Genomic DNA, 16,781 nt, shown 5'->3' on the forward strand with positions numbered 1-16,781 from the left:
ACACACACGTACCCTGTATGTACTACACACACGTACCCTGTATGTACTACACACACGTACCCTGTATGTACTACTCACACGCACTCTGTATGTACTACTCACACGCACTCTGTATGTACAGCACACATGTACCCTGTATGTACTACACACACGTACCCTGTATGTACTACTCACACGCACTCTGTATGTACTACTCACACGCACTCTGTATGTACAGCACACATGTACCCTGTATGTACTACACACACGTACCCTGTATGTACTACTCACACGTACTCTGTATGTACTACTCACACGCACTCTGTATGTACAGCACACATGTACCCTGTATGTACAGCACACATGTACCCTGTATGTACTACACACACGTACCCTGTATGTACTACTCACACGCACTCTGTATGTACAGCACACATGTACCCTGTATTTACTACCACACACGTACCCTGTATGTGCTACCACACACGTACCCTGTATGTACTACACACACGTACCCTGTATGTACTACACACACGTACCCTGTATGTACTACACACACATACCCTGTATGTACAGCACACATGTACCCTTTATTTACTACACACATGTTTGTACTGCACACATACCCTGTATATACTATGTACAAGCACCCTGTATGTACTCCACACAAACCCTGTATGTACTATACTCTTGTGCCCTGTATGTACTACACACATGTAACTTTTATGTACTGAGCGACCTACAATGCACCCTGTGTATACAACACAGATTAACTTCTATGTACTTCACGTGTACCCTGTCTGTACGATACACACATGATGTTGAACACATATACACACATGTATGTAAGACACGCATGTATGTACACACAGATGTTGTGCACATATGCGCACATCTTTGTACGACACAGTTCCCTCTCTCACACTGACCTCTGTCTGTCCCTGCCTTCCTCCTGTTGCAGGTGAATGACAGTAGTCCAAAGACTGTGCTGTCCCAGCTGTGTGAGCTGCTGGCTGCACGGCCCCTGCAGGGTCTGGTGTATGAAGAGGAGAGGCCCCCACGCACGGCCTGGGGCCCACTGGCCCCAATGCTGGAGTTTGTCTCGGCCCAAACGGGACTGCCCATAGTGGCAGTAGGAGGGGGAGCTGGGCTGGGGAGGATGCCTCAGGTAGGAGAAGGCTGTGAGGGGAGAGGGATACAAGCATGTGTTGGATAAAAAGGAAAAATAAACTCGAGAGCTATAAAGACATTAAGAAATGTGTGTGCCCCATGGGAGCAATGAAAAGTAAAACATAAAGTGCCAGGTGTCAGAGTGTTGCAGTAACGCAGTGCAGTGATGTCCTGTGATTTTATTCAGAGGAGCAGAGAGGGTCCAGAGGGAGGGGGGAGACTGAAGGTCAGGGCCGCTGCTCCAGTCCCACTGTTTGATCTGTAAATGGCAGCCATCTTGCTCTAATGTTCCTGTGGGAAGTAATCAGATGAGCAAGTATATAGGTGACTTTTGGTATTTTGTTTGATTTTCTTACATTTGAAAACTATTTAAAGACAAGTATTTATGCTTACAAATAACAAGGTGAGCTCCTGTTGAGAAATAAAATTGGAATTCTTTGATGGTGCTCTTTGAAGAGACACCCTTGCACCATGGGCTGCAAATAGACTCACTTTTTAGAGAGTGTTTTTCTGGACGTCATGAGAGAAGCTGGAACAATGGGAGCTGCTCTGGCCTGCAGCTGCATTAGTGCTGTTCTGTAAAACTTCAAACCCCTTGATGCTGCAACACTGTGAAAAACATGGTGCAGTTCAAAGTGCTGTCTCACACTCTCGTTTTACACTCTTCCTCTGCCAAATATTAACCCCATCTGCTGCTCTGTCCCACATCAGGAGACAGGTTCCATCTTTCTGCAGTTCAGCTCGTCCACGGCGCTGCAGCTGGAGGTCATCTTCGAGGTGCTGGAGGAGTACGACTGGACCGCCTTCTCGGTGGTCTCGACTCGTCACCATGGATACCAGGACTTCCTGTCAGTGGTGGAGGGCCTGACGGACGGCTCGTTCATTGGCTGGGAGAAGAAGAGTGTGGTGATCCTGAACGTGACCGATGACCCAGGGGGGGCTCGCACGCGCAGGCTGCTGAAGGAGAACGAGGCGCAGGTGAGACAGGGGGGAGGGAGGGGGACAGGAGGAGACAGGAGGAAGTGCTGCACATCACCACCAGGGGCCGCTCTCTCACAGGTGGCACCCAGCTTTTTCCTTCCTTCTTCGTCTCTCCCTCTGTACCTCCACATCTCTCTCTCCCCTCTCTCCTCTATCACTCAGTTCTTCTTTTCCTACTCATCTGTAAAAGCACTGAAACTAACAAGAAAATACACAACTCTGTTCTGTCTATTGGCCTCAGTGAGACTAGAGACTTTACATAGGTTTACCTTCACATCAACTAACTTTTATCCATATATTTCCCCTTCATCTCTACTCGGGTAAACCATGTAAAGCTTTTTGTCTCTTTATTATCATCTACGAATTTATAGGTTGCGTTCAAAATAAATACATCAGCATTTCTAAACTGGCCATAGTTTAACATCGAGCCAGAAGAGCAACTCATAATACAGATGTGTGAAACTGGCTCTGCTCTCTGTAATTACTGGGCCTTTCCTCTCTGTCTGCAAAAATGAACTAACCTTTTTTTTAGAATAGCTTCAAAATGTGGTAGCATTACTCAAACAGAAACATGTGATTCTTGTCAGCTGAAAGGACGCTGAGTCATAGGCTTAAATGGCAAGTGCATGTGGACCCAATCTCCATGAAGTCTGGTTCAAAGTTTGTGGATTTTCAGTTTCAAAAATAGCAAAAGAAAATTTAATTCAGTCAACTGGACAAAAGTTTTTGAGTGAAAACAGACGTCACGGACATCTTCCAAAAATAGATAGATAATAGAGTTATATAGGTCCCTACGCTCCATCTGAAACATCCCAACTTTAGAACGTGAACGCAACCTATTTCAAGACTTTCAATGTTTCAAGAGTCAACCAAAACACTCCATATTGACAGAATGATTTGTGTTTTTTGCTTGTTGCATTTGAACACACAATTTGCCTGATCTAACCCCTCAAACTTGCTTGTTGGTACCTTTTTATGACTACACCCTTCATTCGTTCCCTATTCTCCTGCAACACAGTCCATCTTTTATCCCATTGTCCTCCTTTCCTTAAATCTATTTTGACCTTATGAACCACTCCATTCAATCTCCATCCTCTCTACCTTATGTAATTCTTTGCCTAGAGACGAGCTCGCTAGGCTTTGACGATATTCCTTTTCATCCCCCGTAACCGTTTGCCCATCCTGACTACTACTGCATCTTCACCCCCCTCCCCCATAACGGCAAGACCCCTCTGTTTTCCCTGGCTTGGTTTAATCTCGGTCTCAATGTCATTGCTTATGTCTCAGCATGGCCACTGCAGCCCTGTGTGTGCCTGCGCGCTAGTCGATTAGCTAGTGCATGTATTGGATTCCTTAACCTCCTCTTTGCCAGTGTCACCGCTAATAGAACGCTTGTGTGTGTGCAGTGCGGCGCTTTGTGGGCCTATTGCACCATATAACAATCACTTCTTTCTTTAAGTGCGTTCCCTCCTGAGGTTAATAAATGCTTTGATTGCTTTGTTAAGGCATTTTGCATCACGCGCACTTTCGCTGTGTTTCTGTGGAGTAATAAAGGAACTGTATTAGGGCTGGATGATATGGCAAAAACTAAATCCACTAACCTGTTCTTTTTTGTTGATTTGAGTTTTTCTCTTTTCAAAAACACTCAAAAAATGCTTTTAAGGGTACACTATGTAACTTCGCTGGTTAGAATCCAGCACCTAGATGTGTTCATGGAGATATATCAGTAAAATTGCTTTCATTGGAATTTCGTTGGATTAGCCAGGCTTGCACTACCTAGTGCCTCCGCTCAATTTCATTTCTCTCCAGCGACTAGGTCAGGAATCAGAATACAATAGACGGTTTGCAAGAACCCCGGAAGTGAAAATTCGGGCACCAGCCAATCAGCAAAGAGCCATACATTCTGTGTTGGCAACAATTCCCGAGGTCGAGGATTTAAAGCCAGAACAAAGAGAATGTTTGGTGAATTTTATCAAGGGTAAAAATGTTATTGCCCTTTTTTCTACGGGATTTGGGAAAAGCTTAATATACCAGTTAGCCCCGTTAGTGGCGCATTACATATGTCACGACCAAATAGCAGTGATTGGTTAAATTAAAAAAGTACCTGTCTGCAAGGTCAGACGGTTTCCACAAAGTAAAACCCGCTGACGAATCAGGCTACCACACTATAGCATTAAACTTTGCTTATTATTGTGTTATAGGCATTTTTTTAACTATGAAATAATACCTTGAAAAATATGCATTCTACTGTAAGCGGGCCCACCTCTCCACAAACCCGACTTGTAAATTGGCTTGTTGCTTGTCTCCATGGAAATAGGTAACTTTAGTATTGTACTGTGAAAAATTCCTGGCAAAGAAACAGCATCTCTGTGGTGCACCTTTTAACATTAATTTAAATTAACAAGAAAGAGTTTAACACAAAAAAGTCAAATCTGAAATTCAGACCACATGCTTTTCCTGTCAAATTTTGGCTGTAGACCTCTCGATTCAAAAGCCCCGAGCTGATCACTGATGATTAGAAATGACTGAATCTTCAGCACCATTAAAATTTGACTTTGACTTTGGCTTTTTGTAGCTTTAAAGCATGTTATAATAATGCCTTTTGTCTTCATTAAAAACATATCTGCATTTCATTGAAGCATGTTTTAGTAATGCTGCTAATTGTGTCCAAACTGTCTGCATCATGTTGTCTTATTGTCTGCATGTTGTAATCCATGAAGCTCCTCTGTGTTTTTAAAGTCTATACAACTTCACTAGACTTGTTCTGTTTATGCCAGAACTCAAATTACCACCACTGTGTTATTTTTTTAATCTTACTTAGCTTACTTCTACTGGTATTTTGATAAATTTCATGATTATTAGGGCTATGCAGTATTTTCGTGACGGATACATTATTCAAATTATACCACAGGAACAAACAAGATGCTCATTATTGTTTGAAAAGCCTCGTTAAAGCACAATATTCATGGACAATTTTGAATATGAAAAAGTTTAATATTTAGTTTAGAGTATAAGTTGTGTTCCGTTCACAATTTCATTATGTTGTCATTTCAATAGAATATATTTTGGAGATTTAGGTGTCCATTTATATCCAAACTTACGATCCATAAACATTGAATCTTATCATTATTTGTTAGGATTTAGCTCTATAAACTCACCGTATTTATCTTATTGCTTAAACTAGGGTTAAAAAAAATCTGCAGCCAATTCTTAGTATAGAAATCTAACCTGTCCTTTCATTTTAAACTACAGGCGTTATAAAATATTGTGAAGTCAGATGCAAACTAGTGCTATCTGTCATGGCAACGGTGCTATTCTCCTTCCGTCTGAAACCCAGATGTAGTCCCTTTAATACATGCTTTAAGTCCTCTGTGTTTCTACTTGTGCAGTTGCATTTGTCTGTTTTTCTTCATTTCCTGTTTTTAAATGTTGTGTGTGTCTGTGTCTTAAGAGCTCCCCTCCCTCTGTCACTCTACCCCCTTCTAATTCACTGGAGCTTTATTGGCATACGGGTTGGATTGTTTTGCCAAGCCATTACGGTTCAAAATTCAATGAAGCCATCGTTCTTAAAATGTGCTCTCAGCCTCCTCCCCCCTCTTCTTCTGTGTCCTTTAATTCTTATTTCTTCCTCATCTCCTCACAGACCCATTTTTCTTGCCTTTATTTTACTCTTTTTACTTATAGTGTGTTTTGTTTCAGTCAGCATTTAAGCTCACAATCACAACCCTTCCTCCCTGGATCCATTTCTTTTTTTTTTTTCTTTTTTTTTTGTCAATTCACTTCCCTGTTCAATTTCCCCTCTAACCCTTTAAAACCTTCTTTGGTCAATTTTGCACCTCATCTCGAGCCTTCCTTACCTCAGCATTTGTGGCAGAGCTAACCCACTGTCGCTGATGTCTTTTTATATGCACCTGCTATAACTGGTATTTCTGCCTATCTTGCTCTATACAGTAGATAGTGTACAGTACCTGCTCTCAGCTCTCATCTCACCAGGGCCTTGTTTAACTAAAATCTGTCAACTCTTGCTTTTCTGCTGTCCCCAATGGTCCCATTCTCCAAGGAGTGCCCTGTGTTTTGCGTCTGTCCCTCTCCCCCGGCCCCTCCCCTGGCATAGCCCCTCTGTGGTCTCAGGTCCTTTCTTTCTGCTCTGCTCTTAATAACACATGTCCGAGTTTAACCTCTCGCCTTGCTTTCCCTCAGGTGTGCTTGGCTTCTAACCTTCCTCCCCCCTCTTTCTGCCCGAGCCTCTGTTACAGTTTCTCCGTCTTGTTTTACTGTTATTATTCATAAATGTAAATCATTTCATCAGGCCGGGGCTCATTAGGAGCTGACCTCTTGCTGGTGTTGGCACGCGCCCTTGTTCTGTGTGATTCTCTCTGAACATACGGCTAATCCCATGGAGCTTATCAGAGCACTGCTCGCTCTTCTTGCCTCCTTCAGCACATATACACATTCAGATCTGAGTCTTTCCCATGGTTTCATCCTGGTCTGTATCCATCTCTGTCTGTCCCTGTCCCTCCTGATCTCACTAGGCTGTATGTGTGTGTGTGTCCCTCACCCCTCCCTGCTCCTACCGTCCCGTAGGTGCGTTTGCTGTACTGCTCGCAGGAGGAGGCGGAGCTTGTGTTCCGGGCAGCGTGGGCAGCGGGTCAGGCGGGCGCATCCCACATGTGGTTTGCGGTGGGTCCCGCTCTGTCCGGGCTGAGCATGGACACAATGCCCCGGGCGCTGTTCGCCGTACGGCCGCAGGGCTGGAGGGACGAACCCAGGCGCAGGATCGCCCGCGGGGTGTCCGTGCTCACCCACGGAGCTGTGGCCATGCGCAAGGACTATGGAACCACGGGAGGGCCAAATTTTGTCACCAACTGCATGACTGATGCCAACCAGACCCAGAGACTACGAGGCAGGATGAGGTGAGAAGTTAAAAGTTAAAAATAAAAACGGTGTAGTTTGACAGCCTTTTTTTGTAAAAGAGAATCAAACTGGATTGATGCCGATCTGGCTGCTGTGTCAGAGATCATGCGCACCGGGGATATCTGAGTTTGGGTCTGGCTATCATCCATGCAAAATAGATGTTGTTGGTGCGTGTAGTTGTGAGTTGGCAAAATTACCCCAGCATCTGTAGCAAGCAGAGCATGTCTCATGTATATTAATGAAGCCGCTTTAATATATTCCTCATAGGCTTTGCAAACAGACAGCAGTGCACTGTAACAGGTAGGCCAAGCGACCATGCTTATCATTGTACCTCATTTTACGGCACTCTTCAGTGCACATACTGTATGCTCCACATATATTTTTATGTTAGAACTGACAGAATACAGTGAACAGTCCTCAAATATCTTCAATCTGTTACACAATTCACCGGGTCGTTCCTCTTATGCTTGAAAATTCCTAAATAGCATTGCAATTTTTACATCAATGAGTTCATTTATGTTTAAGAGAGAGGGCAATATTAGACAGACTATTTTCTTTTGTACTGCTACCTGCTGTTCACTCTCTGTAATTACAGGCTTCTGCTTCATTACAGCCGATCTGTCATGGCACAGTCTGGCTTTGTGTTGTGAAGTCAGAATAGTGACATAAGGAGTCAGTGCGGCGCTCTCATCCACTGCTGCAGCAGAGGGTTCAAAGACGCAGAAAATGAAAAATCTAATCATTTGTTACAAGATTTGACTAAAAAACACAGACCTTGCACCTAAAATAAAAGGTTGTTTCAGGTAAAAGCACTGACAGCCTTTCTGACGCATGGTACTCTGACATGAAATCATAGAACCAAATCAATAAAGTGTGTATATAATGAGTCTATTGAACGTGTATTTACTCGCTGTCATTCATCTTGCTCCATTGCCCACAGGTATTTTAGCAACATCACGCTCGGTGGCAGGGACTACTCCTTCAACAGCGACGGATACCTGGCTAACCCATTCCTGGATGTTATTTCCTGGACGCCTGGACGTGGATGGGAAGATGTAAGGAATTTATAAATGTTTTTGTTTTATATCATCCATCTAAACATTTCCAGCTCTCTGTGGGTCTCTCTTGTCCTGGTTTGAGCAGAGTTTAGCCCTGATGTAGAGTTGATTTGATCCTGTTTCAGCCCTGGTTTAGTCCTGGTTTGATCCTCTTTTGGTCCTGATTTGGTCCTGCTTTGATCCTAGTTTAGGTCTGGTTTGATTCTGCTTTAGTCCTGGTTTGATCCTGGTTTAGTCCTGGTGTATGCCTTGGTTTAGTCCTGTATTTATTCCGAATTTAGCCCCAGTGTTGATGTGGTGGGCAGGTATTTTTTACATCTGGTTCCTAAAGTCTGAATATGTGTAGGGGACGTTGCTCCCTTATGGACAGAAAAATCAGGTCCCCGTGAGGTAAATGCTTTATTATTAGATCAGCTATATAATTTAAAATTCAGATGAGGATAAAAATAGGTTAAGGTTAGGGTTTATGTCAAGGTTAGACAAGTAGTGGCTATGGTTAAATCAGTGTTTCCCATTAACAGAGGAGACTATGGTGGCCCGTAATAGTTTAAAGTCATCCATGCAGGTTTCAGTAATTTAGCTATCTCTCTGGGGCCCTGTTCGATTCGCTGTAAGATTCTGTGCAATGCTCAGCCCCCAAGCCTACGTCATCCAAGGCTCCCATACGACAATTCAAATTCTCCTTATTTATTTTTTTATTTGTAAAAACGTGATACTGTACACAACTTGACAAAGCTGATGGGATATGCAGTAGATTTATTAGTGAGATGCATGATGATCTGAAGGAGGAGAGCAAAGGGAGATGAGACTCAGGAGCGCCAAAAACGAAAGCTAAACTTGTTAAACATGTTAATATGTTGTTTTCAGTAAATATAGCACCTTCAAAACACAGTGTTGGGATTAATGCGTTATAAACATAACAAATTACAGTAATGCATTTCTTTTTGCTGTGACGCAGTAATGTTCAGCATTACAGGGAAAAAAATTGTAATATTTTACTTGGTACAAATGTCAGTAATGAGCATTATAATGCATTTTTAACTTGAATTGAAGTGGTGGGTTTTTAGTTTTTCTTCATACAAATTCGCTAAAATCAGCAGTGATCAGCAGTGGTGAAACGCAAAGTTACATTTCTGAATGTGCACCCGTGTAACCGTGGGCGGAAGGACAAGTGCAGAGCTCGGCGCTGCACAGGACTAATCGCAATGGACACCCGATCGTGCTTTGCGGAAATCCTGCTTCATGGGCTCGAGGTTCTCACAGAGGTGGTCCTAGATTCCAAGTCCTAGTCCAAAATTAGTCCTGGTTTAGATGTGGTTCAGCTCTGCTTCAGTTCTGGTTTAGTCCTGGTTTAGTCCATATACAGTACGTTGCAAAAGTTCGGCATTTTCACTACTGATTGTTATTTGACTGTCAGCGATTTTGGTGAGCGTAACGTAAAAGTAATGCAATAGTCGTGTAATGCCTTAGATTTTAAATGCAGTAATATTGTAATGTAACAAATTACTTTGAAATGACAGTAATAAGTAATAAAATAACGCATTACAGTTTTGAAATAACTTGCCCAACAGTGTCAAAACGATAAAATGTATCATGGCGATCTAAATATGGTGTGTGTTTGCAGTTAATACCCCGTAGAAGTAAAATACCCCCCTTTTAAATATTAAATACAGGCAATAAACGTCATTTCTACTGCATAAATTGTGTAAAATGAAATGATTCAGATCATAATTATTTGTGCCACCAGAGTGTCCCCAGAATCTATGAGAAACAGTGGTTAAATTAATCTAATTCGAGAAAAGCCTAGGAAATCAACTTGTGTGTGTGTATGTGTGAAGGCTCCTATGCATTACATGAAGCATATATTTATTGGATGTAGCTGTAGACTCATTTATGGGCTGCTGCAGGAACAAAAGGCTTTTATTGTAAATGAGAGCAGGGTTTGTGCTGATTTAAGCAGAGCGGTCCATGTGAGTGTGAGTGTGAACATGTGCTCCTGTACCATGATGTTCTTCTGAAGCAGTCAGGGACAGGCAGGTCAGAGCCTCGCTGATGTATGCCTCACTCCACCGCTGCAGGCCATGTGCGCTCACCATGACCATTTGACCACTCTGTTATGCCCCCGCTGAGCTGCCACAGAGGATACTTCTGCTGTGGGGGGCTGCGGACAAGGACTCCATGGAAAATTGATGATCAGTTAAAATAAATAGAGTAGTTGAAGGTATAGTAGATAGCATGTGGTGTTTAGACTGTGTACTGTAGTTTAGGACTGTAGGATGAATCGTAATCAAATCGAAATCGCAATATGAATGGAGGCTGACTATTTTGAATACCATAATTTCCTTTTCAAACAACTAAATATCCTCTCTTTTTCTGCATAAAAACTGCTAACCCTGTAGTTTAGATCTGTACAAACATGTTCTGAAACGTGAGTCTTGTACTGGTTTGTCAGATGGGTGGTATAGAGTAAAATAATATATTTTGTTGTGCACCAGTTGCTGTGGCTTGTCTTGCACATTCTGTAAAGTGCTGCTTTATAAGGCTGTTGTCACCTGCTCAAAATGCCTTCCCTTTAAGACTCCAGGATTTTACACTTGTCAGCGTCAGAAGACATGGCGGCGCTGCTTTTCTGCACACCATACTCTGACACTCAGCCCCTCCCTCTCCGCATAACCACACGTACACACACGTACACACACACACGCACACAGTATAGATACAGTGGATCCACACATTGGAGCTTCTCAGCCTCCTGCTGGGCTTAACAGCTCACCAGAGTCCAGTCACAGCGTGCTGCAGCGAGCTGACTTCTGCCTTATCCCACAAATCCCTTTCAATTAGAAGCTGGTCCTCCGACTCTCTGCTAACCTGGGGTACAGAAACCGCCCACACAAACACACACAACCACATGTGTGAGTGCTATCGTGAGCTTTACACGTTTCCTTACATCGCCTGTACACATACTGCACACAGCCTATAGCCTTTAGCACACAACCTATAGCACCCAGACTACAGCACACAACCTACAGCCTAAGCACACAGCCTGTAGCACACAACCTATAGCACACAGTCTATAACACACAGACTATAGCACACAACCTACAGCACACAGACTATAGCACACAATCTGTAGCAGTCAACATACAGCACACAACCTACAGCACACAATCTGTAGCCTATAGCACACAGACTATAACACACAGACTATAGCACACAACCTACAGCACACAATCTGTAGCCTAAAGCACACAGACTATAACACACAACCTATAGCACACAGTCTATAGCACACAATTTATAGCCTATAGCCTATAGTACTCAGCCTATAGCACACAGCCTATAGCACACAATTTATAGCCTATAGTACTCAGCCTATAGCACACAGCCTATAGCACACAATTTATAGCCTATAGTACTCAGCCTATAGCACACAGCCTATAGCACACAATTTATAGCCTATAGCACACAGACTATAACACACAACCTATAGCACACAGCCTATAGCACACAATTTATAGCCTATAGTACTCAGCCTATAGCACACAGCCTATAGCACACAGCCTATACCCTAGAGCACACAGTCTATAGCACACAGCCTATACCCTAGAGCACACAGTCTATAGCACACAGCCTATAGCACACAGCCTATACCCTAGAGCACACAGCCTATACCCTAGAGCACACAGTCTATACCCTAGAGCACACAGTCTATAGCACACAGTCTATAGCACACTTAATATTAAAATGCATATTTAAATGTATCCAGATGAATTGACAGAAAGACTAATGCAAACTAAACTTTATGCAGAATATGACAGGGTATTTTATAGTTTATGAAGGAATCTATGCTACTTAAAAGATGCAGCCTTTGCGATTTCCAGTTGTGCCCATCCAAATTGTGATTTTGATGTCATTGCGATTAATCTTGCAGCCCAGGCTTATAGCACACTCTATAGAACACAGTCTACAGCACACATATTGCACACAGCTTATATAGGACACAGCCTATTGCGTAGAGTCCGAATAAGGATAAGACGCCTCTCTATCTGTGTATTATGCACATCTTTGCTACTGCCCCTGAATATTTAATGTTCTCTTTACAATCACTGCAGCATTAGCTCGCAGCTCCAGCTCTGCTCAGGACCAGTGACCACACGAGCACGGTTTTACCCCTTTGGACATGAACACACAAAGCTGCTTCCAGGATTTTACCAAAATTTAATGAACATTTCCTAAAGTCACTCTCTGTAATTAACAACAGTATTTTCAAACATGGTTTTGTCCCTTTGCTTTGCCCCTGTGTTTTTCCCACAATATTGTGCCAGTGTGAAATGAAGTGTGATTCTGGCCCTTTCTCTTGTGTGTCTTGAGCTGCTGATAAAAGCTGTGTTTACTGGTGAGACTGTTTCTTGTGGGTCGCTGTGACTTGACTGAGCGTCTATTGAAAAAAGTGTGGCCGAAGTGCTTTCCAAATATTGTCAGTGTAGCACCTTCCTGTGTCACTCGCACAGCCTGGAGACAGGAGGTGCCTGCCAAGCCTTACACCGGTCTGCATAAGCGCCTTATTCTTTGTGTACATTATGCTGTCACTGTTTACAAACTACATCAAATCCACTGTGCAGTACAAATACTACGGGATAAAGCCAAACGTGTTAAAAGCAGAAAATGCCAACAGAAGCTATATTGACAAGTCAAGCACATTTTGGTCATGGCACCTTGACAAAAACCTTAAGCCTGGTGCACATGACACAGCAAATCTTTAAGAAGTTAAATCCACTTGTGTTTGTTTCCTGCGTCAGCGCTTGGTCCCACAAACTCCATGCTCCTGTTTATGGATGCACATGTAAATCAGCTCTGCATGCTTTCATTTTACTCCCACCATTTCTTCATGGAAAACAATTACGCTTTTATACAATCAATTTGCAGTAACCACTACCATCCATCATGAGGTCTTTACACATGCTCAGAACTGTCAGCCGATTGTTCATGTATCACATAACAATAAATATTTAGACTGAGGCTCATATGGAGTGAGGAGCAGCTATGCCCTGTTAAATAATGAAAGACACAACCACTGCCATGTATACTGGTAATTTGTGACAGTGAAGAATTCATTTTGGTTGAGTCCTGGAGGTATTTATTCATTGTAGTTTTGTGAAACAAAGTTGCTTTGGATTGCGTTATACCCTAAGAGTTATTTTTACCCATTTTAAGAAGGAGCATAGACATAAACAGCCAAATACACAAGATGGAAATAAAGAACTCAATAGTGCACAGAATGTAATATTATATTATTGATATTTTACAGTCACATTGCACTGGGGGAGTTCAGAAATGTTCAGAAGTTATCATGGTGACTCAATGCAAACATTAACAATAACTACCAAAAACTCAAGAAAAAACACAAAATGGAATTAAACACATTTTCAAGAGCCTGTGATCAGTCTGAGTGTTCATCGTCCTGTTCAGGTGTCTGATTTTTAACTGAAAATCTGCTGTCTAATGCTGTCTAGCTTGTGACTGTAACGTAATTTGAGATGGACTTTGTTTTGCATAAATCAGCTCTCCTGTTGTAGCTGAACTAAGTCAGGTCTGAGTAACGGAGCTTCAGACAGAGCAGTACTCCCAGGGAATGTTGATGATAAGTGTCCATATTTTTTATTATAACTTTGCATATTTTAACTTATTTTGTTTTGTTCAGAATCCTATATCCAGTTCAAAATTAGATTTATGCAGCCATGTTGTGGACTTGATGCCTTTATTGCAAATAAACAAACCAACAATGGGCAGCTCAATGTATGATCCCCCAGTTCTGAACATATTTTAGTTTTAACGCAAACATCACAATTTGGTGTCCACTTCCTCTTAATGACCAAATAGTATTGGTATCTAATTTACACTTTTCTGAAGACATTTCAACAGGTGCTGTGGATCTTAAAGGTGCACTATGTAACTTTTTGGTTCTTCTTGTTTCTATGGATATGTCATTGTTTTGCCTGGAATGAAATTACTGGCGGTTTTATAGCTCAAAAATACCTAGAAAAACAGGCATTCTGACTTTGAGTGGTTTGCCTCCGCTTAGATCTGATCTGTAACAAAGCACCAGAAGTTACACAATGCACCTTTAATGATTACTGTCGCAGTCAGTGTGATGCCTGTGCCCTGCTTGACTCTCCTCTCCCTGGTTCTCTCAGGTAGGCTGGTGGGAGAACGGGGTGCTGAGGCTGCGGTACCCAGCCTGGTCCCGGTACGGCCCCTTCCTCAAACCTCCTGACGACGCACAGCACCTTCGGGTGGTCACTCTGGAGGAGAGGCCCTTCGTCATCGTGGAGCTCGCCGACGCCGCCTCCGGGACCTGCATCCGTGACTCCGTGCCTTGCAGAAGACCTCTCAATGCCAGGTTTGAATACTCACATTTCTCAGTCTACAGCGTAAATGTGACTTTATTATGCATGAAGGAAATGATCAGGATAAACTAGACATATTCCACAAAGGGATGTTTTAGGTCAGTTCGGGGCTTCTGAGCTTGGCAAGCCCCCATATTGAAAGATGGAAGGGAAAGAGGAGCACATAAAGAAGAAGACTGAGATGAAGGGAACGGATGGTATAAATAGAGCAGGGACATGAAGGGGTGGACCTAAGATAACCCAACTAATTTTCATTTAGTTTGAATTTTGAATTTGCTTATAGCATTGTAACTGTAATTATATATAATATAATTATGATCAAATTCTTTTTATAACTATTATAATACTATTCAAAAAAGGTCAAATTTTGTTGGTTCAAATGAGGGTCTACTATTGTTCTTAAAGTTCTACTATGTAAGCTTTCTGGTAGTCAGTATGTCACCTGTTTTTCTCATGAAAATATTTTTGTTTTGCCTGAATGTTCCATAATTCCATCTAAACTTCTTCCATTTCTTAAATTCTTGGCATTTTTGTTGTGTCTACTTATTTTGCTTTGGTGTAGTCACCTACTTGTCTCCATGGAGATTTCCACGTTTTATGCCATTGTGTAGAACATTTTAGGTAAAACAACTTCTACATGGAGAAAAAAAAGGTTTTGGACCCTCTACCTAAAAAGTTACATAGTACCCCTTTAAGTAAGTCTTTTACTCCAAGAAAGTTCACTTTGTAAAGTGCCATTTTATCTTGCGGTTTATGTCACATTAACTTTACTTAATCGTTCAGAAAGTTTGAATTTAAAGTTGGTCATAGAGGAATGGTGATCTATTAGGCAGTGTGAAATGAAGGATTTCTCTGTTACTATTTGTGAATAACTGAGAAATCATAATGTTTCTCCTTGCAATAATTATAACACTACAATACTATGTGGCAACATCCCAATACCGACACAGAGCGTCCATATAAAAGGACAAAGGACAACATAATGAATGGAGTCTTCATGATGCTTACCAATGGCACTGACATAAATCACTTGTCAAAACTGTGGCCTCTTCGGTGCAGCCCTGATCAATATCCAGTCCCCTCTGAGGATGAGTGAGTCAGGCAGAGTAAAGCTTCTGGTTCAGCAGCCTCTCAAAGGATGACGACACCTCTCCTGCTCCAGTCCATCACTGTCACTGACTGTTCACAATACTCTTTATGGCCTCTCACTCTGTCTGTCTGTCCCAGAGGCCGATGGAGCAGCCAAAAGTTGTACCATTTCTTAGAGTACCACTTCTTTCAAATAATACCTTAGATAAAGTACAGATGCCTGATCCAAGAAATTATTCAAGAAAGTATAAGTGTGTCTTAGAGAGTCTAGTCGAGATGGTGGCTCAAAGTTTAGAGTAGTGGTCCCCAGTGAAGTTTGGAGGATCAATTCCCGCTTGCCCAAAGTTCTATTCTTCTATGGCCTTTGGCAAGACACTTCAACCATTTGTCTGGTATGAAAGTAGTGTGTTCATGAGTGATTGGCAGTGGTCAGAGGGGCCAGTGGTGCAGATTGGCAGCCTCGCTTCCATCAGTCTGCCCCAGTGTGGAGTGAATTTATACTGACTATAGTGTAGCGCTTTGAGAGGATTTGACAAGCCTGTAAAGCACATTACAGGATATTATTATTTACGATTTTCTGACCTATAATCATATCCAAATCTCAATTGAGTTGGCGCAATTATCAAATTGCGAGGGATGCAGTTATTTACATAAAAGAATGTCCTCAGCAAAGACCAAAATATAAATATCCTGTCTCTTTAATACATAGGTTGGAGAAAAGAAAATCTTCTATGAACCTGTTGATGTGATCTTGTATTAGTTTATCAGTTCATATTTCAGTCTTCTCTCAAATATAAACGCTCATGGAGTTGTTTACAATGTGCACTCGGAATATATATCAGAAATCTATATGCAATCACAATACTTGTCCTTAAAATCACAATTACATTTTTCCCTAGAATTGTACAGCCCTAACGTTCGCCCAAACCACTTTCCGTCTATGTAATACTGACCCTGTGCATGTTGTGACCCTGTGTGACTGGTGCAGTGCGATCCATGAAGGCGTGGCCCCCCTGAAGCAGTGCTGTAAGGGCTTCTGCATCGACATCCTCAAGAGACTGGCAAAGATCGTGGGCTTCACCTACGACCTGTACCTCGTGACCAACGGAAAACATGGCAAGAAGATCGACGGAGTGTGGAATGGCATGATTGGAGAGGTGAGTCTGACCCAGCACTGACCCAG

General features: G+C 42.3%; 1 protein-coding gene across 1 annotated transcript in view; it reads left to right on the top strand.

The window, feature by feature from the left end:
* Positions 1 to 16,781, top strand: part of LOC110163175 (glutamate receptor ionotropic, NMDA 2D) — a 56,077-nt gene that overhangs the window by 2,101 nt on the left and 37,195 nt on the right. Inside the window, exons 2-7 of the mRNA XM_055163905.1 lie at positions 941 to 1,147; positions 1,861 to 2,127; positions 6,715 to 7,043; positions 7,985 to 8,099; positions 14,297 to 14,502; positions 16,587 to 16,755. Coding sequence (XP_055019880.1) covers positions 941 to 1,147; positions 1,861 to 2,127; positions 6,715 to 7,043; positions 7,985 to 8,099; positions 14,297 to 14,502; positions 16,587 to 16,755 — 1,293 coding nt within the window. The remainder of the gene's footprint in view (positions 1 to 940; positions 1,148 to 1,860; positions 2,128 to 6,714; positions 7,044 to 7,984; positions 8,100 to 14,296; positions 14,503 to 16,586; positions 16,756 to 16,781) is intronic.

This window comes from Boleophthalmus pectinirostris, unplaced genomic scaffold, assembly GCF_026225935.1.
Source record: "Boleophthalmus pectinirostris isolate CB_2022bp ecotype Guang Dong unplaced genomic scaffold, ASM2622593v1 HiC_scaffold_6, whole genome shotgun sequence".
Lineage (NCBI taxonomy): Eukaryota > Metazoa > Chordata > Actinopteri > Gobiiformes > Gobiidae > Boleophthalmus > Boleophthalmus pectinirostris.